The sequence below is a fragment of the Camelus ferus genome, chromosome 4 (genome assembly GCF_009834535.1).
Source record: "Camelus ferus isolate YT-003-E chromosome 4, BCGSAC_Cfer_1.0, whole genome shotgun sequence".
In the NCBI taxonomy this organism is placed as follows: Eukaryota; Metazoa; Chordata; class Mammalia; order Artiodactyla; family Camelidae; genus Camelus; species Camelus ferus.
In genome coordinates, this window is record NC_045699.1 from 51,025,549 (window position 1) to 51,052,760 (window position 27,212).

A 27,212-nucleotide genomic window follows, 5' to 3' on the forward strand; every position below is an offset into this window, starting at 1 on the left:
TGTGCGTGAAAAAGAAAAAATTAATATCTCAAGCTTTTAATAGTGATTGTTTGGGGATAGTGAAAATATTAGTGGAAGAAAATGGAGATGATAAAATGCAGTGTTTTAAAATTGGCTTTGAGTTTTTTTAGCAATCTAGTGACCTGTCTCAAAATTTTTTCTTTAGGTTTATCATAACTTTTTAGTCACTCAACAAATGTTTCTAGAGTGCCTACTAGGAATGGGCTAGGGGCTGTTCTGGGTGCTGGTTATATATTAGTCTAAAAAGAGAATTTAATATCTGGTAGAAAGGGCAGTTTTATAGCCTTCTTTTCACTTCGTGTTATGAGCATTTCTCATTTTATTAAAAATGTTTTAAACATGGTCATACAGTTGTATCATTTATTTAACAAAGCCCCTGGTTTTATTTTTACAGTTGAACATTTCTCAGCTTTTTACTAATATAAAGTGTACTACAGTGAAAGTTTTGTATACAAATTCTTGCCCAAATTCATTCTTATTTCCTGAGGCCAGAATCCTAGATGTGGAATTAATGAGTTTGAGTACCTAATAGGATTTTTGATACGTATTTTCAAGTTGCTTTCCAGAAAAATATAACTTTGAATAATATAATATTTACAATATAAAAATGACTTTTAAAACCATGAAAGATAAACATTTTTTTTTAGTTGAGAAATCCAAAGAGGAGAAAAATGAAAGGGGGGGGGCGGAAACTTCTGGGTTTCCAACATACTAAGACAAATTCTTTAGTTTTCCTTTTTCAAAAATATAGTTCTGATCACAAATACAATAAATCTTTTGAAGAGTTTCTTTCATTACAATTAAGTGGCTGCTACTATGCAGAAATAGTTTTTGATCAGGTAGTTCAACTAGATAGGGCATAAAAGACAGTGTCAGGAACAAACTATTAATACATGCAACAGCTTGGATGAATCTTGAGGGAATTATGCTGAGGGAAAAATGTGAATCCCAGAAGTACTGTATAATTCTGTGTATGTAACATTCTTGAAATGACAACATTATAGAAATAGAGACCAGGTATGTAGTTACCCGCTTAGTGGTGGGAGGTGGTGGGAAGTAGGGATAGCTTTAAAAGGATGAAGTGAAAGATGCTTGTGGTAATGAAAGTGTTTTGCATCATATCAATGCCAGCATCCAAGCTGTGATACTGGGCTATAGTTTTGCAAGATGTTACCAACTGAAGGGAATTGGGTAAAAGATACATGGAATCATTCTGCATTACATCTTACAACTGCACATGATTTCATAATTATCTCAGAGTTTAAAATTTAATTTTCAAAACCTTGATTTAAAAAAAAAAAGATAGTGTCATGGATTCCATTTCTGTGAAGCCCCAATGATTTTATGGAATGATAAATTAGGTTTGGAAGAGACCTTAGTTCCTCTAGTTTGGTGGCTTGTGGCCTGTAGGGTCCTCAAAGGTTAAGAATAAAGATTTAGAAGCTATTTAAACATTTTCAAGTCTAGTAGATATTGCATATTTATACCAGTAAAACTATACCAAAAAAAAAACCCAAATCCTAAGTTTCTTTGCTTCTGTGTGAAATTAGTTTACCTGTATTTGATAACACTATGACACTAATTATATGTCCTAGTTGACAGTTTATCTGACTTTGATTAATAAAAAATGAAAATATGAATTATTACTTATAGGTGCTGTTTTATTGGTAAACAAATTCTTTTAAAACATGGGTTCCATCAAGAAAAAGAGCATCATAAATACAAGATTTATGATGACTGAAAAAAGGAAGAAACTCAGATTGCCAGTCCCTGTGTTAAATGCTTTCAGAATACTTATTTTAACAATTATGATATCTATGTACTATTGTGTCTCTTTTAAAGATGGAATAACAGGCTCAGTTAAATGAACTTGCTTAGAGTCACAATCCAAGAAGTACTAACTCTGATTCAGTTCTACATCTTTCCTTTTTTTTCCCTTTTTTTTTTGAAGTATGGTCAGTTAGAATGTGTCAATTTCTAGTGTACAACACAGTGTCCCAGTCATCCATATACATTCATATATTTGTTTTCATATTCTTTTTCATTAAAGGTTATTATAAGATATTGAATATAGTTCTCTGTGCTATACAGAAGAAATTTGGATTTTTTTAAATCTGTTTTTACATATAGTGGCTAACATTTGCAAATCTCAAACTCCCAATTTTATCCCTTCCCACCCCCTTTTCCCTGGTATCCATAAGATTGTTTACTATGTTTGTGAGTCTGTTTCTGTTTTACAGATGAGTTCATTAGTGTCCTCTTTTTCTTCCTTTTTTTAGATTCCACATATGAATGATATATGGTATTTTTCTTTCTCCTTCCAGCTTACTTCACTTAGAATGACAATCTCTAGGTTCATCCATGTTGCTGCAAATGGCTTTATTTTATTCTTTTTTATGGCTGAGTAGTATTCCATTGTATAAATATACCACAACCTCTTTATCCAATCATCTGTTGATGGACATTTAGGTTGTTTCCATGTCTTGGCTATTATTGTAAACAGTGCTGCTATGAACATTGGGGTACGTGTATCTTTTAGAATTAGAGAGTTCATTAAGAAGTCCACAAATGATAAATGCTGGAGAGGGTATGGAGAAAAGGGAACCCTCCTACACTGCTGGTGGGAATGTAGTTTGGTGCAGCCACTGGAAAACAGTATGGAGATATTTCAAAAAACTGAAAATAGACTTAGCATATGATCCAGCAATCCCACTCCTGGGCATATATCTGGAGGGAACTCTAATTTGAAAAGATACATACACCCCAATGTTCTACATCTTTCTGACTTCAAAACTGACATCCTTTTCTTCCTACTTCTCACATCCTACCCTGTGTATGAATCTCTTCTACTGTTAAAATTTTTTATCCTTTATAATAAGTGTCTAAACTTTAAAAATCATACATCCACTTACCAAAAAAAAAAAAATTTGAGCACACTTCCCAAATATATTTACATTTATCTATTAATGATATATGTATAGATTTTACTAATATGTGCCTTATAAAGTGTAAAATAAATTTTTCAATGTATGAGAAATATAAATGGAAGTCCCAAGTGATTGTCTTAAACACTCCCTCAGTTCTATGTTCTCCACCATGGAGATTAGTGATATAAGGCAGTACTTCTTAAAGGCTGTAGACTTTCTCAGAATCACCTGGGGTACTTTTAAAATGAAATTGCTAAGCTTCATCTGAAACCCAGCCAATCAGACTCTATGCAGGCGAGACCCAGAAATGTGCATTATTCACAAACTCCCCAGGTGATTTCTAGCCCCTCTAATAGTTTGAGAACCATTAACATATCCTTTGCTTGAATGAAAGCATGATACCCTTTCATTATATTTGGGAGTAATTACTACATTTCTTTAACTTTTTAAGCTAAATGTCACTAATTTTTGAAGTTGTTTCTCACGTGACAGTTTTCTACCTTGACAGCTTTTGTCTTGGGGTCTACTTTGTCTGAGCCACATCTTCTACCTATAATTGACTTGAATATTTCAAAGGTGGTTTAACTTCTAGTGGCATCGTGAGAGCATAAAGCAGCTCAGTTCTCCCACAGGGTGGATGTAAGAAAATTGAAGAAGAGTATAAGAAATAACTCATTCTAAAATTGAAACCAAAAGAGTGAAAGAAAATAGACCTAATTAGCTATCTGTGGAAATCACCCTGGAAATAAGTCACTGTATGAGAAGATTCATAAGTGTATTGCCACAAAAACGATAGAGGAGGTGAGAAAACCCAGATTTGCTCCCTATAATCATCTGAGAGAGGGACCAATTATAGCTCAACCAGTATATCCTCTGATGCATTATAATTCCTAGTTAAGATGATGGTGAATGAGAGATGTTCTGGTGTTGATAAATAGTAGGGGAAAGGCAATTCTCAGTTGCTTGTCCTTAGCACTGGGCAAGTAAAGGCTGCTCTGGTTCCAGAGAACTCTTTCTTTTTCTTTGTTAGGCCAAGTAAGGTGCTAGGCAGGAATGTGTCTAGGATTCAGTATAACCTATTGCTGTGGTCTGTCAGTATCCAAGTATTTGCTGAATTTTTACCTAGAAAGAGCACTGGAGTTGGCATCATAAGATTTTTTTGAGTGGTAGCTGCTCTTTATTCTATGCTGTGTCCGTGGACAGGTCAGCTAGCCTCTCTACGCACATTTTCCAATCTATAAAATGAGGGTGATAATGTTTGCCATAAACCATGCACAGGGTTATTGAAAAGCTGAAATAAAAAGTATTAAAAGAACCGTGGTGATGAAGCATCAGGGTAGATGGCTCTTGACAGTGAGCAAATGGCTCTTTATTTTATTCTTACAGCATGAATGTGTTCGGCAACCTCTTTCTTCACGAACAGTCCAAATCAACACTTCCTGGCAAATCATATTAAATTTACCACATATTCTATATGAAACAAAGAAAAAGCTCTTAGAAATATTTGTTGCAACATTATTTATATCAAAAAACAATGTAAGTCTCCAAATGTAAGAGGAAGGTTAAATAAATTTAAAATCACCCATAAAATGAAATTATGTAACTGAATACATATTCATGAAACATCTATGATATGTAAATATTAATTAATGATTAGTTTATATAAATGACTTAAATTTAAATGATTAGTTTATATAATACTATTTCATATATGTAAAAATGCTTAGAAGAAAATATATAGCAATACCCTGAAATGTCAGTAATTTTCTTTGGATTGCTAAAAGTGTGTGTAATTTGTTTTCCTAAAATGTATATACATTTATCTTAAAAGTTGCCACAGATGCTAAGTAAGTGACATCTTAGGGAACAAGCATAACATTTGGAAAACTGGATTACTTTTAATGTCAACAAGGATGATACTTTATTTCTGTTATATGATGTACATGTATAACTGAGTGTATATAGGTACTTGTGGATTATACTTTCCAATTTGAGGTGAAATGGACTCACACAACCATCATTTATAAATAGGGTTTTAAGTCTGCAAATGAAGAAGAACTAGTGGTTTCCTGCAGTAGGTTATGAACTGTGGTCTTTGTTCTCTTTGCTTCAGGTGCTGATAGTCTGCAGCACAGGTTTGGCTGGGATTATGCTGCTCAACTACCAGCAAGACTACACAGTATGGGTGCTGCCTCTGATCATCGTCTGCCTCTTCGCTTTCCTGGTCGCTCATTGCTTCCTGTCCATTTACGAAATGGTAGTGGATGTGTTATTCTTGTGTTTTGCCGTTGATACAAAATACAATGATGGGAGCCCAGGCAGAGAATTTTATATGGATAAAGTGCTGATGGTAAGTACTTCAAGTGCCCTCCACTGCTTTAAGGATAAAAATACTAATATAACTATTTTGTAAAACATTGTCCATACTTAATTCCTGTTGTATACAACTGAGTAATTCAGAACTAAACCTGTAGCACTCATGAATGAGGTTAGTCTTGGGGAAATAGGGGAAGAAGACCCTCTTGGCATGAATGAGAGCATTTCAAATCCACCTAGCTGAAATAGGATCCCATCAGTAGTCCTGAGGTGACGCTATTCCACACTGCTCTCCCTGTCTCTGCAGTTAAGCAGATTTGCATTGACCATTTAGCCCTTGAACTAGAACATCGGACCACTGATGGTCTAAGTGCCTTTTCCTGAGTCAGGGCTCAAAGACTAAAAGTCATGTTTCCCCGGTTGTAGTGCTTAACTTGTATTTCTCCATCCACGCCTTTTCCAAATATTATTGCTGTCAACCCTGATAAAACTCATTATCCTAAGTATGTCAGGCCAAACTGAAGACATTTTGTAATGAATAGAGAATCAGACCCATTATGGCTGGTAGATTTTTTTGTTTTCCATTAATCAGGATCTGAACCTTTACACAGATATTTTATTCAGATTCTTTATAGTTACATCGCCTCTGCAGCTTCCCTATGTTGGAACCTCAATTAAATTTTTTAAAAAATTTGGAAACCATATTAAAATGGTTTAAATGCTAGTATCAATGTCAAATGCTACCAAATTAAAGATGCTTTTTAATAATAGTACTTTTCTATTAAGCTGTGAAGTATTCCTATTTCAAGAATAGGTAATATTGAAGATTAAACATTAGACATTGAAATAACAAGCCATTTTCCAGGAACATGGTTTATCCAGTTAAATCTAAAATGTATTAATAAATAAGCTAGATTCTTTTTTTTTTTAATCGCAAAAATTCCAAATGATTTAGCTGACCTGTTTGGCACTTATTATTGCTTTTACTAAGAACATCACCAACTAAATTTTGGACATTTTCATAATGTCTAAATTACAATCCTAACTGGTTGTTTTCACAATGGAATTTGACTTTTGAGCATTGCATCTCTCTTGAATAAGAGAATTTAGAAGGAGAATAAGGCACTTAGAAAGAGGGGTTTGTTTTTGTTTTTTAAGCTACTGATGAAAAGCAGAGTGAAAAATACGATTTTTCTTATTTTAGTTTTCTCTATGAGAATGACGAGGACACTGAATGAAGAGATAGATGCTCCGTAAATTTAGACAGGATAGAAATGTTTCCTTTAGGGCGTAATCCCATTTTAACTACTCCTGACCACTGGTCTGGTTGTTACTCCCTGTCTTCCTGCTTTATGGAGTAATTTCAAGGCCAGATAGACATTTTTTTAAGGTAGCTTATTTATGGTTTGGTAAAAAACAAAAGTATACCATGCTTAGCAGTATCAGTGCTCTTACCTTCTAGGGTTATTTTAAAGAGGAGGCTTGTAGAGTAAAATGTTCTTGTCCCATTTAACCATGATATGGAAAAAGTAAAATAACAAAACAATATTCTAAGTGTGGAAAAAATACCTTTGTTGAAGAAACGAAAAGTATTTTCTCTTCCGGATAGAACTAACGTTATCTCTTGGAGCCTAAGTGAGATTATCACAAGGAATGGTGGGGAAAAGATTTTATATCAGCCCATTTCAGTCCATTTCTCCCAGATTTAGCTGCTCTTGTGTGTGTTACCAAGTACTGTTTATTGCTGTGTTTTTAGGCCATCCATTTCCCGTTATTGAATACAAAATGTAAATATTCTTTAGAAATCATCTACCAGCTGAAGTCCGAAAGGACCTAAGAATTTATGTAATTCGGTTCCTGTTTTGTAGGAGTTTGTGGAAAACAGCAGGAAAGCAATGAAAGAAGCTGGTAAAGGAGGCGTTGCAGATGCCAGAGAGCTAAAACCGATGGTAGGTGGAGATGAGGAGGTGGCCACCCTCCACGAGTTTCACTTTCACTTCCTCTCTCTCTCTCTCTTCACTGACTGCACTTCTTCGGGAGAAGCGTTTGTGATCTGTATCACGCAGGACGTGCTGCTCTTTCTGTTTGTGTGTTTACCCATCACTTGGATGGCAGAATTCTTGTCACACCTGAGACCACCTTCTGTAAAAGTAAGCTGAAAGGAACGGTCCTCGTGGCGGGCAGGGGATATTTCTGTCCCGGAGGTGAACTTGCTGTTTCCAGTTTTTTTTCTTTTTAACTGTCAGTGTTTAGTTTTCGTGGGACCGAACATTTGGTTGTGCACTTGAACTGACGGTTTGATATTTATCATTTTAGAAGTGGTGATAGCAATTCCTTTCAACTTGCTGAAATTCATAACCTCCCTTTTTAAAATATTGCTTTGTTTATGTTGCTGTCTTTTCCCCTTTGCTGACTTTTTCTTCTGTTGCCCGGATTGTACCTCTTTGTCTTTTAAGCCAAACAAGGCTATTTCCATCAGTACCCACATTCCCACTCAACAAGACAATCTGGTCCTCTCCAGCCTCCGTTTAATTGTGAGAAAGATAAATTATCTCTGGTCTATTTATATATATACCACTCTCATTTGAAAAAAGCAACTTAAAGTTAACCAGTGTTAAGAATCCTGAGTAGCTTTTCCCATAGTCTCCCTGCTGCCTAACGACAGATGTCCTTAGCTATGTTGGTCTAATTACTGCTTATATTACAAATGTATTGTTCTTAAATAGAATGTTTATTTCAGAATATTATATAATTGCCTACATCCTTAAATAGTTCATTTAAAATAATGTGCCTTCTAATGGCGTATAAAGTCCAAAAAAGGGTGAAGTGAGGACTGTCTTTTCTTTCTTCCTTATACTTTAATAAATGGTTTGATTTATAGGTTTCCAATTGAAGAAATCTGTAGTATAAAGCAAGCAAATTTAAGTATGTAAGAATAAAGGAAAGAGTTGATTTTGGGGGTGGGGAGTATATACACATGCAAAATAGTTGCATATTCAACCTATATTAAAGCCTCAACAGAATGTTTAGATATAAACTCTTCTCTGGACCCCATCCAATGCCTGTTTGGGTGTTGCTTTTTAATAGCGTTGATGATGATAAAGTCAAAACTTAAGTGTTTATATTCCCAAGGCACAGATCACTCTAATCATAAGTAAAAGGATGTAGGATGGCCATATACCTCTCTTAGTTTTAAGTGTGCATCAGCCAGAACTGGCCTGAGAGGGGAAGGGGCACTAATCACCAGTCCCTCCCATCAGGTTCCCCACCTCCCGACCCCTTCTTCCTACATCCCTCTTACTTCACGGAGGCTGAGGGGGATGACAGTGGAGACTGTGCCAACCCTAAGGGGGCCTGGAAAAATGAAGGAGGCTCCCTTCTTGCCACTGCTTGCTTGTTCTAATTGTTCAGAAAATAAGGTTCCAAACCTAAAACTTTTAAAAGACATATTCAGTCTTAAAATGTAAACCACCTTTCTCCCCTTTTCTGTCTCTCCAATCTTTGAAGCTTTCATTAAATCATTCTTCAGTGATAAGCATTTAAAGAAAGGGAAAAATATTTGGAGGTTTAGGACTAGCTGCTTTGACCATGAATTGGCATGTATTTCTGTATGATTCTTGAGGGAAAGATATTTGAATTGTGGTAGACCAGAATGCAAGTATACCTTCTCTTACCTAAACCTCTAATTCATACATACTAATACTAGGAGAATTGCCTAGGTTATATGACTTTCTACCAGAAGCCAAAAATGTAGAAAGTTTTTTTTTCCCTAATGTTACTTTCAGTTTCAAATTAATGTCCCTTATCTCAAATAATACATTAAAATCTTCACTCCACTTTTGCTTTTATTTTACATTGTTCATCAGTCTGTTGCTTGCCGGTTAACGGCAAAACCCTCTGACGTGTCTCAAACATCTTTTATGTGCATTGTTCTTCTGGTGCTTTGGACATTGCAGCATTTGGTCCCTAAAAATGATGTTTTAAGTGGTTCAGAAACTCCCCAGGAGAGAGAAGTGTGACATGTTGCTCACAAGGTAGTTAAGGTTTTTAAGCACCTCATTACCTCTAATTCTTCTGTCTTTCCCAGTGTGCGTGAGTTGACCTCTACCACCACCACGATCTTGTATGTGTCCCTAAAGAATTACCTGAGAACTTCCCTCCTACAGTTTGGGGATTGGTAGAATTTAGGATTGCTTATTTGTACTTGCTTGGTTTAATTCACATATTATTCCCTTAGATGAAAGTCCTGTTAACAGTGTCATAAATATTTTGCTGCATCTGTAGAAACACTGCTGTTTGAGTTCACTGTCTGTCTCCTTCATGGGATATTTTAATATAGGGTTTATTTTTAGCCTATAAAATAATGTTCAGAAAAAATAGGTTCAAAATTTTCCTTTGGCAGGGGGATCATTGAACTAAATATAAGTACTTCCCGTTTTCCTCTTCGATTTTTTTGATTTTGGGTTTTTTTTTTTTTTTTTTTTTTTGAGAGAGAGCCTCACTCGCTAAGGAAATTTTGAAGGTTTGTGAGGTCTTTCTATAAATCTTTGAAAATTGTTTTAGAAGAACTTAGCAAACGTGATGTAGAGGCCATCTGCTTGCTCTTGCATGGGAAAAAAAGTGCAGAGAAAAGGGAGGAAAACATTTGGGCACTAGAGCAAGGTAGACTAGAGATGTATTCTCTGCATATCTCACAGGTGACCCCAAGGGAAGTGTGGCTTCCCACATTCATAGGAATTTCAGCCCCTGGAACAGAGAGAGGTTCAGGGGAGAAGTATTCTCAGTCCATTTCGCTGTATTGCTGTTTGTGACCATCTGTGTATTTGTAACATCATTCATGATCTCCTTTTAACGGTAATTGTCTAAGATTATACTCTGTATGACTTTGTTTTCTAGGCTTCGGGAGCAAGTTCTGCTTGAACCTAGCCGACCGTTATGGAACCCATTGACATTCCAAAACAATATATACACATAACTATGTATTTGTGTGTGTGGCTGTGTGTATATATGTATATGTATGTGTGTATGTATATGTATATGTATATACACACACACACATAATCAGCCAAAATCAGAGAAAAGGAACAGGGATTTAATACCTTTTTTATGCTTATTTTTGTCAAACATGTACTCCTTTCATACGGGTGGCTTTTACAAGGCAACTGCCGTCATTTAATGTTTTCAATTGTAATTGTCTTAATGGAAATGTTAAGATTCATATCTGATTAACATTTTTAATAACTTAGAGGAGATTTTAACTTTAGTTATTTAAATTAGGTAAAATTATTGTACCGAATTCTCTGTCTAAAGTTTATTCAGGGGTGATTTCCCTGATGTGTGCATAAAATCAAGACTTTATTTTACTGATGCATAAGTCCTAGTGGGACGAGACTAGGCATATGCTTTCAGATAAATAAGGAACTACTCCAATCAGTTTTCCCCAATCAAAGAAGCCATGTCATTTTCCTTTTAGAAACATACCAGTGGACCCCATATGGGAGTTTTCATAATAGCTCATGCGTTTGTCAGCCAACATTAAAAAGTAACCAACTCCTCAGGTATTTGTAGTTTACCCTAGTGCTTCTATAAGAGAGTAGGTAAAAAAAGAAAAGGGTAGATAATCTTTCTTATGCAAACTTTTCTTATATTTTGTCTTTCTTTCATTTTTGACGTTAGTAGCATCCTCCACACGTTTGTGTGCCTCATTTGGAAGGACGCTGGGGCTCCCAGCGAGTTTAGCCTTTAAGTTTCTGTGTCTTGGTTTGCAGACTAAGTAATGCTGGGAGGAATTAAAAAGGGAGAGAAACATGGAACACAAAGCATTGAAAATTCCGGTGCTTGGGCTTCTGCTTCAGAGGAACTTCAGTGGCTTAGGGCTAAATGGCCATTTTACTCAAATGCTTGCTATAAAATCTGAAAACATACTGGCAGGTGCTCCTCTCCTTGGCAATTCATTAAGTATCCAGAATTCTACGATGTTTAACTGAAGAATTGGTTAATGTTTTTGATCCTCAAGTGTTGAACGTTCTTTATGTTTGGGGATGGGTTTTGTGGGATTTTCTTTTTTTTTTTTTATTCCTGAAGCTTACCAGATATGAATGGCTAATATTCCATTGTTCTGCTTATTGTAATGGTGAATGCTTTAAGAAAAAAAGTGTAATTTGCTAAGAATAATTCATGATCTGTTTATGCGATAACTCCTTTTTGTTACAATTTTTTTAAAAAAAAGCTATTTTTGTTAATGTAAAGTAAATATTTCAGAGCAGATTTTTTAAACTTATTGCACTAAATACAGGCTCTGTACAAAAAAAAAAAAAAGCCTCATCATTTTATCATTCCATGGAAGGAGAATCTTTTGAAAGAAAACATTGCCTCCTACCAGAATTAGACAGTGAATTAGAGTGGTATTATGGAAATGCATACAATTAATGTCACTTGGGCTTAATAAGCAGCTGTTTGCTAATGTGCTTCCTTTTAAAGGGTTGGACCTTTAAATTGCTGCAAAAGGTAAATTGTATTTTTTTTTTTTAAGTATCCGTGTTCTTTACTCTAGCTAGGCTAAAATTTGCTAAATGCCTCGGTTTCTTTTCAAAGCTTATGTAATATTTCTGATTTTTCAGAATATTTGCAATAAGAGTCTGGTTTGTTTTGTTGGGTTTTTTTTTTGTTTTTTGTTTTTTGTTTTTTTTTTTTCAAAAGAAACAGGAGTTCATGTCTTGGCAAGATCTCAGAAAATAACATTGTGAGACTAGCTATTTTGAAACAGTAATTCTCCAGAAGTTAACATCTAACATCTGATGTCACTAAATGGTATCATTGTGCTCTTTTATATCATTTGAAATGGAATAAATATAATTATGGAACTAACAATTATCCAAATAAGCGAGAGAGCAAATCATGTAAGAAAATTCAGAATACCTTCTGTTTCATAGCCACACAGATTTTGGACATTAAGAAACATTGGGAACTAAATTTAGGCTTGGCAAAAGTCTGGAAGATGGGTATCAAAACAGAAGACATTCCAGGAGCTAGTTATTTTAGGAGGTGACCCTCCAAAGTGACCTGATGGAAGTCTTGAATTTGGAAATTAGGTTCTGCTCACTTGGACATCCCAGCACCACGGACGCTTGCTGCTCCCTGTTCCGTTTGCTCGCAGCCTCAGCTATTTGGAAGCCACCAGGAATGCTTTCTAATTATCATTTGCAACTAGAACTGTAATCAGAAAGAAATTTTGTATTTTTGTATAACTTGACTGTGTGCCATTTTATATAACAGGTCCTGTTTTACAAATAAATTTCGTTTTACTAACATTGTGTTTAGAAATTATGATCTATGTGTAACCATGTCGTTTGAGTTCCAAATTAATTGCCAAGCTGTCTCCCCTAAGTGAATGTGTGCCATCTAGGCGGATATATGCAGGTATGCATATATATTACACAGGCACACACAGAGAGATATTTGATTTATAGAATATCCCTCTTACGAGCTTCATTCCTTGCTTCCTCTTAGAAGGCCTCAAAGAGGTTTCTGAGCGACATCTGGATGTTTTGAGGTTATGTTTGGATAGTCTTGCTGCCGCTTTCATTTGTCACGAGTCATTCTTCAGCTAGCGCTGGGCTGCCTTATTGCTCACTGCCTCCATCTCTGCCCAAGTGAGAAGAATAGATGAAGAGCAGAAATTATCTGTGAAGTATGGTTACCTGAATAACTTTATAAACCATTGACTCTTTGTTGTGGGTTCTATCTTTTTCTGTGGTGGATCTTCAAAACTATGCTCAGGACTCCCGTCTCCAGAGTTACAGTTAGAATCCTCTATTGTAAATGAGGATCACGGTGAGCAGAGGCTCTTGATGGTTCCTGCCCATCGGAAAACTAAGGCTCTGGTGCCTGACTGAGACTTTCTGGGCTCCTGCCTCAGGAGTAAGCTCTGCCATATATGATGTGAGAGCGAAGAGGTTATGTTTCAGTATAAATCCAAGAGGTCCGTCTTCTAGGGGAGGCTTACCAGTGCGTTAGGTAAACATTAGGAATTTAGACAGAGCACTGCGATTGTATAATCCTTGCACGGATGAGCAGAGCTCAAAGCAAGTTGTTCCTTTAAACCATTTAATGCAATGTTTAATGTTTAAGGATTAAAGCTTTTATCCTATCCTATAGCATTATTAAGTCCTAAGTTACTGCAAATTTAAGTAGCTTAACTGTGTGTTGGTCTCTGAACTTTTTCCGTAATGGTCGGGGAGGGCACTCATTGAGTCTGTTTAAAAATTATGCTGGAAATAAGTCTTTCCTTTGTAGAGATGCTCCCTTCCTCTTACTTTTTCAATGAAGGGCATTAAGCTGTGGATTCCCAAAATCACTAACCTTGATATCTGCCAAGGGCTCCCTTGTCTTCCCAGGATAGTTTCAGGTTTTCATCCCAGTATGAGCTAGTGAGGAGTGACCCCTTCCTTTATCGTGGTCCTGAGCTGCTTAAAACCAGAGTAATACTCCTCCCACTCTCTTCCTGAAAACAGCTATGGAAGCTATAGGCACCAAATATTTGTGAGGTCATGTTAGTGCCCCCAAGGCCTCAGCCATGTCCACCAGGCACTTAGTATTAGGCAGTGAAGGCCGTTCAGGAGGTCTCCTGGCCTGCAAAGTAGAATTCTGGGGTCCGTTCCAATACTAGAGCTGCCAGTTATGGTGACCTGAACATTGTATTTTATTTTTGGTCAGTAACCTCACTTGAATTTTTGGAGTTTCCAGTAGCCTTAACATAGCCTTTGAGAAGTTTCCTTCAGAAAGATCTTTATAAGCTTTTACCTTTCAATAAGTTCTCTATGGCTTTTTTTTTTTTTTTTTTTTTTTTTTTTACTACCACTTAAAAAAACAAAAACAAAATCTCAGAGTCTGGAGGCTTATCAGTGTACCTGCCACAGTTAATTTCTGTATTCTTTTGATATATTCCATCTGACAGATAAAAGTGCACACTAATGGCTTGCCTAGAGTTGTTAAGATGTGGTCTGTGAATATATATTAGAAAGCTGTGGGTTCAGAAGTAAATGCATAAAGCAGAGCTTTGTGTATTATATATTCACCATGTAGAATGCCTTTTGCTTTAAATGCATATTCATGTATCTGTGTACTAAGGAGTACATGTTAGCCCATTTGAAAAGCAGGCGCTCTGTATGTACAGGGGCTGCTTTCAGAATTAGCTCATCTGTTTAATGGCACACAGCCCAGACTGTGAAAGAGTAGGGCCCTTGAATGTGCCAGGAGAAAACGGGAAGCTAGCAAACATAGACAACAAAATTAAAGAGTAAACATGTTGTCTACACCTAAAAATTTAAAATAGCACACTTCTCCCCCATTTACATTTCATAAATTTGAGCCAAATTCTTACTCTCCAAGTTTTCATTTACGAGGAAAATTTTCATCCAAGATTGAAATCTTTGAAAATTCTTTCTTATAAAAAAAACTTCAATGCAAAGTTTTTAAACTTGAGAATTTCTGTGGAAAACCTTTCTTTTCTAAAGAAATACTAGAGGACCCTTTCTTACTTCCCATGTCCTTGATTTTTTATACGTGTAAAAAAAGACCAATGTTGCTTCCATTTCAATATCACATAAACAGTTATCACTTTTGTAAATTAAATGGGCAGGATTTAAGGTTGATATGTTCTTAAGGAATTCATTAGTAAATTTGTGGAAAAGACGTGAAATTGTTAGAGACCCAAATATTAGGCTATTTTACTCAGTTCTGATACTCAGTTTTACAACTTAAATGATTTCCTGAGGAATAAACACTGTAGACCAGGGAATTCAGAATAGTAAAGCTTTCAGGTTATTCGTGGTCTAGTCAAGATCTAGTTGAGCATGAAAATGTTGTAATTTCCAAGTGTTTCAGAAACTTTTCACTTTTATTTGCTAAGACCTGAATTTAATATTTGATATTCAAAAGCAGGTTCTTAATCTTTTGAGGGGACCAAGGGCTCCTTTGAGAAAGCTTATAGGAGCAATGGACTATCTTTCAAAATCACATAGCCTACCTATGAACATTTAAAGTACGAATAGAATTTCAGGGCCCTCAGACTGCCAGCCTTCACCCCACCATCCAGTCCCCTCAGGAACCTGTGAACACAAGTCAGAGGCTGCTGTAAAGCTGGCTTGATAATGTGTTTTGAAATGAAGTCGTGATTGGGCCTCCACTGAAGATGGTACTCACTTCAGACAGGGAGTCATTTTTGTAACTTGAAAACTTGAATTTAGTACCAGCTAAATGAAACCACACTAACCTAAATGAATACCAGAACGGTCATCACTGGATCTTTAAAACGATAAGATTTCTTTCCTTGGAGATGTGAGGATGTGTGTGTCCCTGGATGAATTTTTGATTAGATAAAAGTATTTGCAATGGACAAGAAAATCCAAGGAGAAATGAATAGGGAATCTCTGTAATTCTCCATCTACCAAAACATTGGATTATAATTGTCGCTCACATCTATGACATAGTGTTATCGGTAGATCACTGTCTAAAAATGTATCAGTCAGGGTTGACTGAGAGCATTTGAAGATGATGATAAAGTAGCAAACTCAGTGTAGTCCATAGTTGACAAAAATTTTCTTAGTGGAAAGCAGATGCCGGGATCAGGGGGAGAAATTCAAAAGTTTTTCTCCCTGTATAAATCAGGGAGGTGTTTCCTCCTGTTTTGAGTGTTTTCCAATCAGCACTAGAGCAGCCTTAGACCACTGCCCTTGGGCCTGTGTCTCCACTCCCCACATCCAGCTCACCTTCCTTCTTTAGGGAGCATGTGGATTTCTTCACATTTACACCTTAGTATTAGGTAAGGGTGCTGCTTCTATAAGAGGGCTCTCTGGGCCCTTGAAAAGGCAGGTAGACATCCTTAAAGGAGTTTGAAGTTTTTTTAAAGATTTGATCCCAGTGGGTCATGACTTAAGAGTCTGACATCAAACCATTATCTACATTTTCAAGCTGAAGAAAGTAGTGGAAATGTCATAATTGGCTGGTGAAGGAACTAGAAAGAAAAGTCGGCTCCCCTCCCCACCCCACATCCCCAGAAGAGCTTTAACGAGCCTTCCACAGTAGCAGAGGGAGAGACCACGGGTGGAAGTTCCCATCTTGGGTGGAAAAGGGCCTAAGTCCAGTGTAAGTACTACCTTTAATAATGTCTTTTTGTCATGGAAGTGTACCACCCAAGGAAACGTCCTGACTTTCACATACGAATCTGATCCACCCATCCCATCAGCTGGGGCATTGGTTTGATTTAGCTATTTTTTGAGGAATATGTGTCAAACCATTCCATGTGAGCAAAGTGAGCATTGGAAGGAAGACTTGAGGAATAAATGTGCACAGCATCCTGCAGACCATTCTCACTGCCGCTAGACAATGTGAGCGCTCACTTCGTTTACCACTTCGTTTAGGTAATTCGTAGGAATGAAACAATAACCAGACAGCTTTGGGACTGATGGTTCGAGTGAATTTTCCCCATCCTCTGGGTTCTAGTAGTGTGTGCTCAGAACTTCCTTTTGGCCCTCTTGTTTTTGTTCTTTTTGACTGTTCTGATTTTCAAAGACATCATGGGGGGAAATCAGCTTTCTTCTACTATATTGCCTTAGTGCTAGTAGATTCTGTTGTCATTGAGTTTTTCTGATTTCTTCTATCCTAAGAGGGTACTGGGAACTCCACAGTGAAGTTTCAGTTATACTGTCTCAGTATATTCGTGACCATTGAACACACTTATAGTACATGAAGTAAATTCAGCTGGGGTGTTAGCTGATTCAATTTGTTACAACTAACAAACAGGTAGGGAAAAAAGTGTGGAGGGCACCTAACAAAATGACAGGGGACCTGGGAAAACAACCAAAGACAAAAGCATATCTTCTGAAGACCCAAGGTCCAACTTTAAGTACTTCCTGGCACGACCTTTCTGAACTCCTAAGTCTAGAACAGGCTCCTAGAATAAAGCAGCCGAGTTTTAAAGATCAGTCAATGCAAAGGGACCTGCTATCCATCTCTCAGGCTCTGAGTCTTCACATCCACTGTCAGATCCAGCCCAGTGTATGGAGGGGATAGGAACAGAAAACGCCCACCAGTGTGTTTCAGCTTCTCACTGCTGTGGAATCCAGCATAAGAAGGATGTTGTGATGCCGCATATTTCTCAAACTGATGCCTATTTTGTCTGTTTATTTTATTTTGGGTTTTTTTTTGGGGGGGGGGTGCCATTTGCATCCTATTTCATAGTGTCAAAATGAATTTTTGTATCATGTCCTGTCTTTACCCATGATGAACTGTAGGATCACGATTAAGCCTTCCATGAATTCCCTAATTTGGGATCTTTCACCTTAGCATTATTCTGAGTTTTTCCTTATTATTATTTCCTTATTACAGTGTCACTACACTGTCTTCAGGTGGGGAAACAAACATGTAGGTGCTTGAACATGCCCCACAGACACAGTCGTAGCCCTAGTATTTGTGACTGTCTCTTGACACAGTGCAGACTTTACAAACAGAGTGTTGTGCTCTCAGAGAACTTTAAAAATATGTATATTAAGCAATTAACTTATGGAGTTATCAAATCTTGCTGGGAAATTAACTTCCAAGAGCTCTGAATTGGGTGGAATTCCATCTGGCTTCAGAGTACAATGAGCCTATATGAAATGGAGCTTTGAAATGTTTTCCTTGTGCAGAAATATGAACTAGAAAAAAAAGTGCTGATCTAATGCTAAGTTTCCTGTGTACTGACTCAGTTGCCAGAATTATAATGAAAACTGTATTTTAGTCTAACAAATGTATAGAATTTTTTATGTAATAAATAAAATTTTATAGGAAAGAATGTCATTGTCTACTGTGTCTTAACACTTTCCCATGCCCAGGGTGGTGATGAATAGTGTAAGAGAGGAAACATAATTGTCCCCCCTGCCCTTCTGAGTTCTTAGCCGAGACTCTGTAATAGAAGACAGGTAAATGAGAGGAAAACACACAGAAGCTTATTAACATGTATACCGCATGTATCCATGGGAGAGACCCGGTGGGGAAAATGAGTCTCTCCTCTCAGTGGCTTAGAATGCAAACTTAAACACCATCCTCTTAGGGAAAGGGGAGGGAGGATGTTGGCTTCTTAGGGGAGAGTAAATGATTTTTAGGAATGATTAATGGACCCTTAGAAGAATAGATGGGAGTTATGATACTTTGTGACAAAGTATGTCTGGGTGTGGTGTCGACTTCTAGTCTCTTCGGTGATAAGAGTCAGTCTTCCCTGGTTGATGAAACTCCTGAGAAGGGGACTGATGACATTTGAGTTCTTTGGGGAGGATCTGTCTAGGGAGATAAGGAGACTTCAGAGAAAACCTCTCCCTGCATTTGCTGTTTTTCAAGTGCCTGCAGCTCAAAATCATCAATATACCAAAGCAGCATTTTTTTGAGGTGAACTCCTGCAGTCGGTCATATTTTGGGGGTGGCGTTCTCTGCTACTGTGCAATAGAAAGTGATTGTGGGCAACATCTTGGTTTCAGATGAAGTTGATATGCTGCCAGGGTGCCCTAGGATTTCCCAGCTATGTCTTTCTAGCATTTCTCAGCATCTTCTAGGATCCCTGAAGTATGAAGCATAAAGGTACTAAATAAAACCTAATTTCTGAAGTACAGAGTTCTTCCACTGTCTGGCCAGACTTCCTAGCTGGAGGCTAGCTGTGAATGCTAAGGTTGCAACTGAATTCAGTCATCAAGCAGAGTGGAAAAGCCTGTCAGATAACGTTTACCATGGAAAACTCATGCTTGGTGCAGTGCCCTGCACGTAAATTGAAGCCTGGATCTGTGCTAAGCTGGTGAGTTTGTGAAACTGTGGTGAGCCGTAATGGAGGCAATAGTTGTGCCCCCATGAAAGTTTGGAAAAATCAAGCTTCTTTAAAACGAATCCTACTTTAAATGATACTGAGGACTAAGGAAGGGGTGTTCTTCAGTGGAAGACCTTTTGCGATCCCGATAAATCTCTCCCAGTTTGTCTTGTAATTTCGGATGTTTCTTGCCAGGCTGCTGTACAGACTGCTTTTCGTTAGCAAATGTAATGCCCAGGTCACAGCCCTACTGGTTCATCTGTACAACCTGGCCAGAAGCTGTTGTGGAACATTGGCGGGGCGTCCTCAGACACTACAGGTGTTTTGAGATATTGAAGAATATTAACCGATCTGGACTGTTAATTCGTTTTGGGGGTGTGGTTCTGATGCAGATGTACACAGTTTCTTGGCAAAGAGACCACCTGGTGATTGAAGAGCCTGTGAAAAGACTCACATCTCCTGAAAGGTCCCCAAAGATCTTTTCTCTCTGTTTGGCTGTGAAAAGTATAGTCTGTATTCAACCTCCAATTCTAGAAAATAAAGAAAAATCTAGAGGGTTTCTTTTAGGAGGCATACTGTTTGTGCACTCTGGGAGAATATAAAAGTTGTAATTGAAATTTCAGCTTCGAATAGTGCTCAAAGCTCCTGCGGGTGTTGAAAGGTTCAGAAAGAAGCCAGCATCTGATGAGACCCTTTGGCCTCGTATCTTTGACCAGATGTTGTGAAACTAACCCATGAGGCCAGGCCTATTTGTGTTATTAGTTTTTTTTCAGTCGTGGCAAGTAGCAGTGAAAGTAAGAAATACTTTGTGCCTTTAGTTTGATATGATGCCTTGTTTACTGTCCAAATCCTGAGAAAAGTAACTTTAGAAGATGTACCTAGGTTACATTTGGGAGTCCGGAAAACGCAGAGCTAAGCTATTAGACCATTTCCTGGGCTTGTCGGCAATTTCAGTAGAAGTCTGAAATCTCTCTAGGTAGTTATCAGCTCCCTGGCCAGGTCTGTCAGACGAGAGAGGAGACAGTAAGGAACGGCCGTCCAGGCAAAACAAAAGGGTTTTCAGTCAACCAAACTCATACTATCACCTCACACTTGGAGACAGGGTATAAGGGGATTGTGTTTCATCCACTCTCCATCTGCCAGAAGGGATTCTCACAGCTTACACCAAAAAACAATTTTAACACAAAAATAATTTTTTTTTTAAAAAAAGGTGTGTGAAAATTGAGAAAAGGAGATAAGCTGTATAAGGGACCTTAGGCTGGGCATAAGACTCAACTCTGTTTCCTGTCAGTCCCGTGAAGAGGAAATCAAGAAAGGTACATAGTTTTAAATGTCAAATAAAAGGAAACATTAAATAGAACGTTAGCACAGGGGACTGAGCAGGCATTAAAAATACTGTAATCTTTAATGACAGGGAATAGTGTCTGCAATATAGTCAATGGAAAGGAGGATAAAGCAGTATTTATAGCATGGTCTCATTTATGTAAAAATCAATATTTTTATATATTTTTTAAATGATTGAAGGTATAGTAGATGCTCTCTTAACCAATTCTGGAGGCACTGGTAGTTGATCGATTAATTAAAAAATTTGGTTAAGGAGGAGAATCATTATAAATGAAATGTTTTTTAAAACTACAAGTAAATAATCATTGGCCAGTCTTTGACATAAATATTAGTTCTATTTATGCCTCTTTGAGTTCTGAAGTTGTCTATTGTCTTTTGGGGGGGCATTAAACACCCCAATAATGTAATCATCAAAATATACTAATGTGAAATATTGATTTCTTGATGCATTAGGAATTTAGAGGTGCTAATTATGAAGCCAGCTGAGTTTAGACTCCTAGGCTTTTATCTTTTCTTTCCAATGTTTATAATTCTCATGCAAACATAATTCAAGAGTAATATTTTTAGTATCATATCTTTATGGAGTCTTTAAGCATTTAACTTAGTTTTCATAGAAATTACTCTCTCCATACTCATTGTTTTTCTCCATATACATAATATTTAAATAATCATACCATATGAATAACCACTGCACCTGGCATAATATGTTGGCATAAACACACCCTACTCTTGCTTTGTCTGCTAATGCTGAGAACAGAGTGCATAGGCCCCTCCCGGGACATTCAGTCTGCTGTGGGCGTCCACCAGCACATCCTACAGAGGACTGGAGGATGTCAGTTAATCTGGCAAGATGGTTAAGTGGAAGTCAGCTAAGAAAGCCACCCTTTTAACATCAAAATGATAACTATGTTTATCTCTGTAATATAGGATTATGGTAATTTAATTTTTTTCTTTGCCTATCTGTATATTTAAAATATTCCTCTATAGTTGTTTTTTTTTTACCTGAAGTAACCGCTATAGTTTTTTTTAACATGAAAAAATATTAAGTTAAAAAGCAAATATCCAGGTAATTATAATAAAATGACAGTAACTAAACCCATGTGATAATAGGCCAATAGAGTAGAAGAGAAAGTCCTCAAAACAAATTCTATTATTTATAAGAATTTAATAAAAGCTAAGGCTATACCTCAAATGAATAAGAAAAGAAAGAATTCATTTAGTAAATGGTGTTTAGGACTTTCAGGTTGAAAACAAATCTAAGTCAAATCCAAATGGATTAAGGAATTTTTTTTTTTAATTAGACAAGGAGAAGGTCAGGGGAAGGAGTGGGGAGGACTTAGAACTAGGTGGGAGTTGGTGAGGTCCGCGTCTCACATTTTGTGGAAAATGTGATGAGTGAGGCCCACTGCAGATGCATTTACAGCCATGTGGTAAGCGTATCCATTCCCACTCAAAAAACATTTCCTGAGACCGCCTCTGGTCAGAGAGCTTTATATTCTGGGAACTCAGTGGTAAATATGCACTCCCTGATCTTAAGTAGCTCACAGCCTAATGAAGGAGACAGCAGTGAGCATGCTCCGGGAGCACATAGGGAGGTGTGGGGTTATTACGAGAAGCCGTCTGGGCTGAGTCTTGAAGGATGAGCAGGAATTAGCCAGATGATGAAAGGGCAGGAAGGAGGAAGGGAGAATATTCTACCCAGAGGAAGAAAGTGGGCAAATCAGCACCACAAGGAAACCCCAGATGTTTAGAAAATCCAGAGCTAAGAACACGTGGATAGGCAGCAAGAGGTGACCCTGGAGAGGGAGTGGGGGCCTTGCACGTGCCTTCCGACCTAAACTGAGAGTTGTCAAGAGCCTGTGACAGGATCTGAAGAGACACCTAAAAGAGGGAGACTTGGGAGAGACAGCGAAGGGGGAAGAGGAAGATCCCGGTGGGACATGTGCAGACTTGGTGGCGATTAGCCCTGGGGAAAGGGAAGAGAGATGGCGGAAGCCTAGGCTCAGCGTGGGGCGTTCACTCCTTCATTTAAAGATGGGGGCTTGCACCAGGTTGTCGGGCTCACCCGGGCTCTGATTGTGTGATTCACAGAATAGTGGAAATGTTTACCTTTTCTTCTCAGGGCTGTCTGATGCAAAATCTCTATAATGATAAGTAGGAGGCAGTTGGAGAAGAGTTTGAGCGCCTGAAAATATTGCCCTGTGCCACCAATTTTTTTTTTCATTCCTTGATGAATGAGATCTACTTAATTTCTGGTCTTCATTTAAGAGACCCCAACCTAACAGTGGCTTGTATGGCTTAGGTGACTGCAGACAAATTTTTCCTCAATGGCTCTAACTCCAATCTTCCCCATTGTCACCTTAATCATCTCTGTGCTTCTGTGCTAACAAGAAACACATACAATGTATTTTTAGTGTATTAAAATTTACATATTTATGCTCACTTTTTTTTCCAAACAGGCTTACATACAATTAGATTATTTGACACAAACAGGAAGACCCAAATAGGCTAAACTCAAGGACTAATATGGTTACAAGACAATGAAGCATTAAATACTTTGAGCTTCCTAACAACCTAAATAAAGGACAACACCACGATTTATAGAATGTTATCCTTTGATGGAAGAAGGTGTATGCATCATTCAAGTTAATGTGGAAACAAAATTAATCTGCATGTGGCTCTCAGACTGGGTTTTGGGGGAGCTGAGCTGGTAAAGTTTGAGCATGCAACTTCCCGATTCTTTAACTGAATTTGTTATCTCATCCTTATCTAGATCTGCCTCTCTTAGGACTTATAAGACACATTTTTAAGTGTAAATAAAACAGAAAGGTAGTCTTTGTTTGTTCCAAAGACATTGATGGAGTCCTGTATTCACCAAGGATACGGAAATGAGAGACCTAGTCTTTGCCTTCCAAAATCTCATGTTCTGTTTAGGAAGACAAAGGGGTAAGCAGATGGTCGTAATATAGTGTGCCAGATGCTCTAACAGAGTTAACTCAGAAGTAGCACAAAAACTGACTGAAGGTGGGAGGGGGCAGAAAGACAGGGATATAATAAGGTAAAGAAGCCTTCTGAGGTGGGTAGAGTATAGCTCAGTGGTAGAATGCATGCTTAGCATTCATGAGGTCCTGGGTTCAATCCCCAGTTCCTCCATTAAGAATAAATAAATAAATAAATAAATAAATAAATAAATAAATAAATAAATAAACAAACAAACAAACAAACAAACCTAACTACCTCCCCGCCCCCACCAGAAAAAGGCCTTTTGAGAAAGGGAGGTACTGTTCCAAATAGAGGGGCCAACAGGTGTGAAGAGATGATATATCTATCCTGAAGAATGAATGTGGGGACATGAAATTAGAGAATTGAACAGGGATCACACCTTGAGAGTCTTTGGGCCATACTAAGAGACTTGATTTTAAGCCAAAGAAAATGGGGACTCACTGCAGGATTTTTAATAAGGGGGGTGCTTGGTGAATCTGCATTTTAGGGGAAAAAAATCACTGTGACATTAATGGGAGGAACTTACTCAAACCAATAACAAGTGTTTATGAAAAACCCACAGCTAACATCATACCCAGGGGTGGATCAGTAACAAGACAAACATGCCTCTCTTGCAATTTTCTATTCAGTGTTGTACTGAAGGTTCTAGCCAGGATAATTAGGTAAGAAAAAGAAATAAAAGGCATTCAAACTAGAAAGGAAGAAGTAAAATCTTTCTTCTCAGATGTCATTATCTTATAGATAGAAAATCATAAACGATTCATACAGACATGCATTTAGACTTAAACGATTTAAGCATTGTTGTGGGATACAAGATCAACACACAAAAATGTTTTACTTCTGTGCACTAGCAATGAACAATATACAAAGGAAATAGAGAAAACAATTCCATTCACAACAGGATCAAAAAGAATAAAATACTGAGAAATAACTTTAACCAAGGGGGTGCAAGATATTTACATTGAAAGCTACAAAATACCATTGGAAGAGATGAGCAAAGACATGAGTAAATGAGAAGACATTCGTGGATTGGAAGAGTGAATATTGTTAGAATGGTAATACTAACCCAAAATGATCTACAGATTCAGTACAATCCCTATCAAAATCCCAATCGTCTTTTTTTTTTTTTTTGTAGAAATAGAAATGGTGATTCAAAAATTCATATGGAATTGCAAGGAAGCCCATTTAGCCAAAACAATCGTGAAAAAGAAGAATAAAATTGGGGAGCTACCATTTTCTGATTTGAAAGCTCACTAAAAAGTTATGGCAATCAAAACAAGGTAGTACTGACATAGAGATAGACATATAAATTAATAGAATAGAATTAAAAGTACAGAAATAAAAATGGGTGTCTATTCTCAACGGATTTTCCACCAAGATTCTCAAGACCTTCAATGAGGAAACAGTCTTTTCAAAAAATGATGCTTATACAACTTGATATCTACAGGCAAAAAAAGAGGTTGGACCCCTAACTCATATCATATACCAAAGTTTACTCAAAATGGATCAAAGACCTAAATATAAGAGCTAAAACTATAAACCTCTTAGAAGTACACATAGAGATGAATCTTCATGACCTTGGGTCTGGCAACAGTTTCTCAGATATGACACCAAAACACAAGCAACAAAAGAAACAATAGGTAAATTGGACTTCATCTAAACTAAAAGCTTTCTCTTCAAAGGACACTATTTTTTAAAGTTTGAGAAGGCAACCCACAGAATGGGAGAAAGTATTTGTGAATTATGTATGTGGTAAGGGTCTAGTATCCAGAAAATATAAAGAACTCGTACACTCAACAACAAAGACAGACAACCCAAGGCCCTTGAACTCTCCCATATACAGCCCCCCACACTGCCATGATGTATTTGCTGGGCTGCTACACCTGCTCCTCTCTGTTTTAGGTGGTATCTCCCATTTTTCTTCAGCATAAGCCTGGTTCTGGGAGCTGATCCTGTTTATCCAAGTCACAAAGGACGAGGCTCTCAGGAGCTAAGCAGACCTGATAAGAAAGACAGGTGGAATAGTCATTAATTGAAGGACCAAGCCCAAGGCTTGCTAATTAATTTTAACCCAAAGGAAGATTCCTGTAGAGGAGGCAGACCCCAGATATGAGTAAACAAAAAAAATCCCAAGGTAACAGTTGCCAAAGTAAGACAGGCATTTACATCTTTCACACATTGCCCGAAGACACTGCATTACAGTGATTAATTAGAAGCATGAACTTCAATTCAAGCACACCTGTATCCCTTATGAATATATGACTTTGGGCTTCAGCTTCTCAAGACCTCTGTTTTCCCACCCATGTAACAGAGTAATAATAGTGCTCAACTTCAGAGAGTTTTGATTAACTGCATTATTGTGAAGTATTTATGTATTATAAAGTGCATAGGGCAATGCCTGGCACATAGTAAATGCTCAATAAATATTATCTCTTATAATTGTTGGTTTTGTGCCTTCAACAGTTTAGTTTTTACCACTGATGTGGATGAAGACTAGGAGTGGCCAAGACTCTAAGTTGTCTCCCAGTATCTTTTTTTCTCCATCTTTGCTGATAACAGTCACCTGATTTTTAAATGGATATATAGTCATCCTGAAGAAAGACTGCATCTCCCAGCTTCCCTTTGCAGCTAAATTGTGACCATATGACTCAATTTTAGCCAGTGGGATGTAACTGAAATGACTTGTAGCTACCACAAAATGTCTTTAAAAGGAAGGGCCACTGCCCCTTCCTCTATTTCCTTTCCTCTGCCAGCCAGAATTTGGACATGATGGCTCGAGGTTCAGCAGCCATCCTGGACAACAAGGTAACTTTGAGACTGGGAAGCATGCGTGATGGAACAAGACAGAAGTTACCTGCATCCCTGACACTTTGGTGCATCATGTCAACTCAGCTGACAACCTCCAGATTTCTTGAATAAACATCTGTCTTATGTTAGCAACTATTATTTGGAGATTTTTATTATTATTATTATTATTATTATTATTATTATTATTATTATTATTATTATTATTATTATTACAGCAGAGCACAATCCTAATACCAAATCTATATCCTATTTTAAGGGGACTTAGCACTAAAAATGCTAGATATATAGTCCATTGGGTAACAGTCAGAGCTCAGGAGCAATGGCCTAAATCCGACAGCCTGGAGGATGGAGGTTAGCAGTGATAAAGTCAAGTGTCTCCTTGGGCCCATAAAAGCAGCCTTATAATGGCCAAATGAGGTTGATATGGCCTGGGAGGGTCTTCTGAATGGATGCCTTATGAAGGAGGTGGTAGAGTGCCTGTTGCAGGGTAGGTACTCAGTGATGTGTCCTCTTGACCCACTCCTTCCCTAGAAGCATCTGAGTTCAAGGCATGCTCTGTATGAATTGACAGTGGGATGTTTCAGTTCAGGGGACTTTAGGCTCTGTTAGTAATAGCGTAGGAATACAGCAGGAGGAAGGAAATGACTCGGCATTACTTTTTATAGGTCAGTCCGCACCTGGTATATAAACAAATGGGAGTGTTTTCAGAGACAAGCCTGGAAAAGACATCACTTGAAAATGATCGGAAGGAATACTACAGAAAAAAAAAGTTTCTATAATCTTGTCCTAAGCCCCTAAAGTGTTCTAATGGTTAGAAAGACCAATTTCATCAGTCAATTAGCATTCTAGTCACCTGATGTTACTATCAGGCTGTGGCAGTGGCTGCTAATTGCCCTACCCAATATCTGTCCCAGCCTTCTTCCTCACAAATACACCAGATATTGTTCTGGTCACCAACTAAA

At 37.6% G+C, this 27,212-nt stretch overlaps 1 protein-coding gene across 4 annotated transcripts in view; it reads left to right on the forward strand.

Annotated features, from left to right (window-relative positions):
• Positions 1 to 27,212, forward strand: part of SLC44A1 (solute carrier family 44 member 1) — a 170,916-nt gene that overhangs the window by 126,870 nt on the left and 16,834 nt on the right. For 2 of the 4 annotated variants that reach the window (XM_032478105.1, XM_032478107.1), the window contains 3 exons: positions 5,062 to 5,298; positions 7,133 to 7,213; positions 10,161 to 18,096. In XM_032478105.1, the coding sequence (XP_032333996.1) occupies positions 5,062 to 5,298; positions 7,133 to 7,213; positions 10,161 to 10,184 (342 nt within the window). In that variant the 3' untranslated portion in view covers positions 10,185 to 18,096. Of the gene's footprint in view, positions 1 to 5,061; positions 5,299 to 7,132; positions 7,424 to 10,160; positions 18,097 to 27,212 lie in introns of those variants that run through there. The other 2 variants (XM_032478104.1, XM_032478106.1) reach the window with 2 other exon arrangements.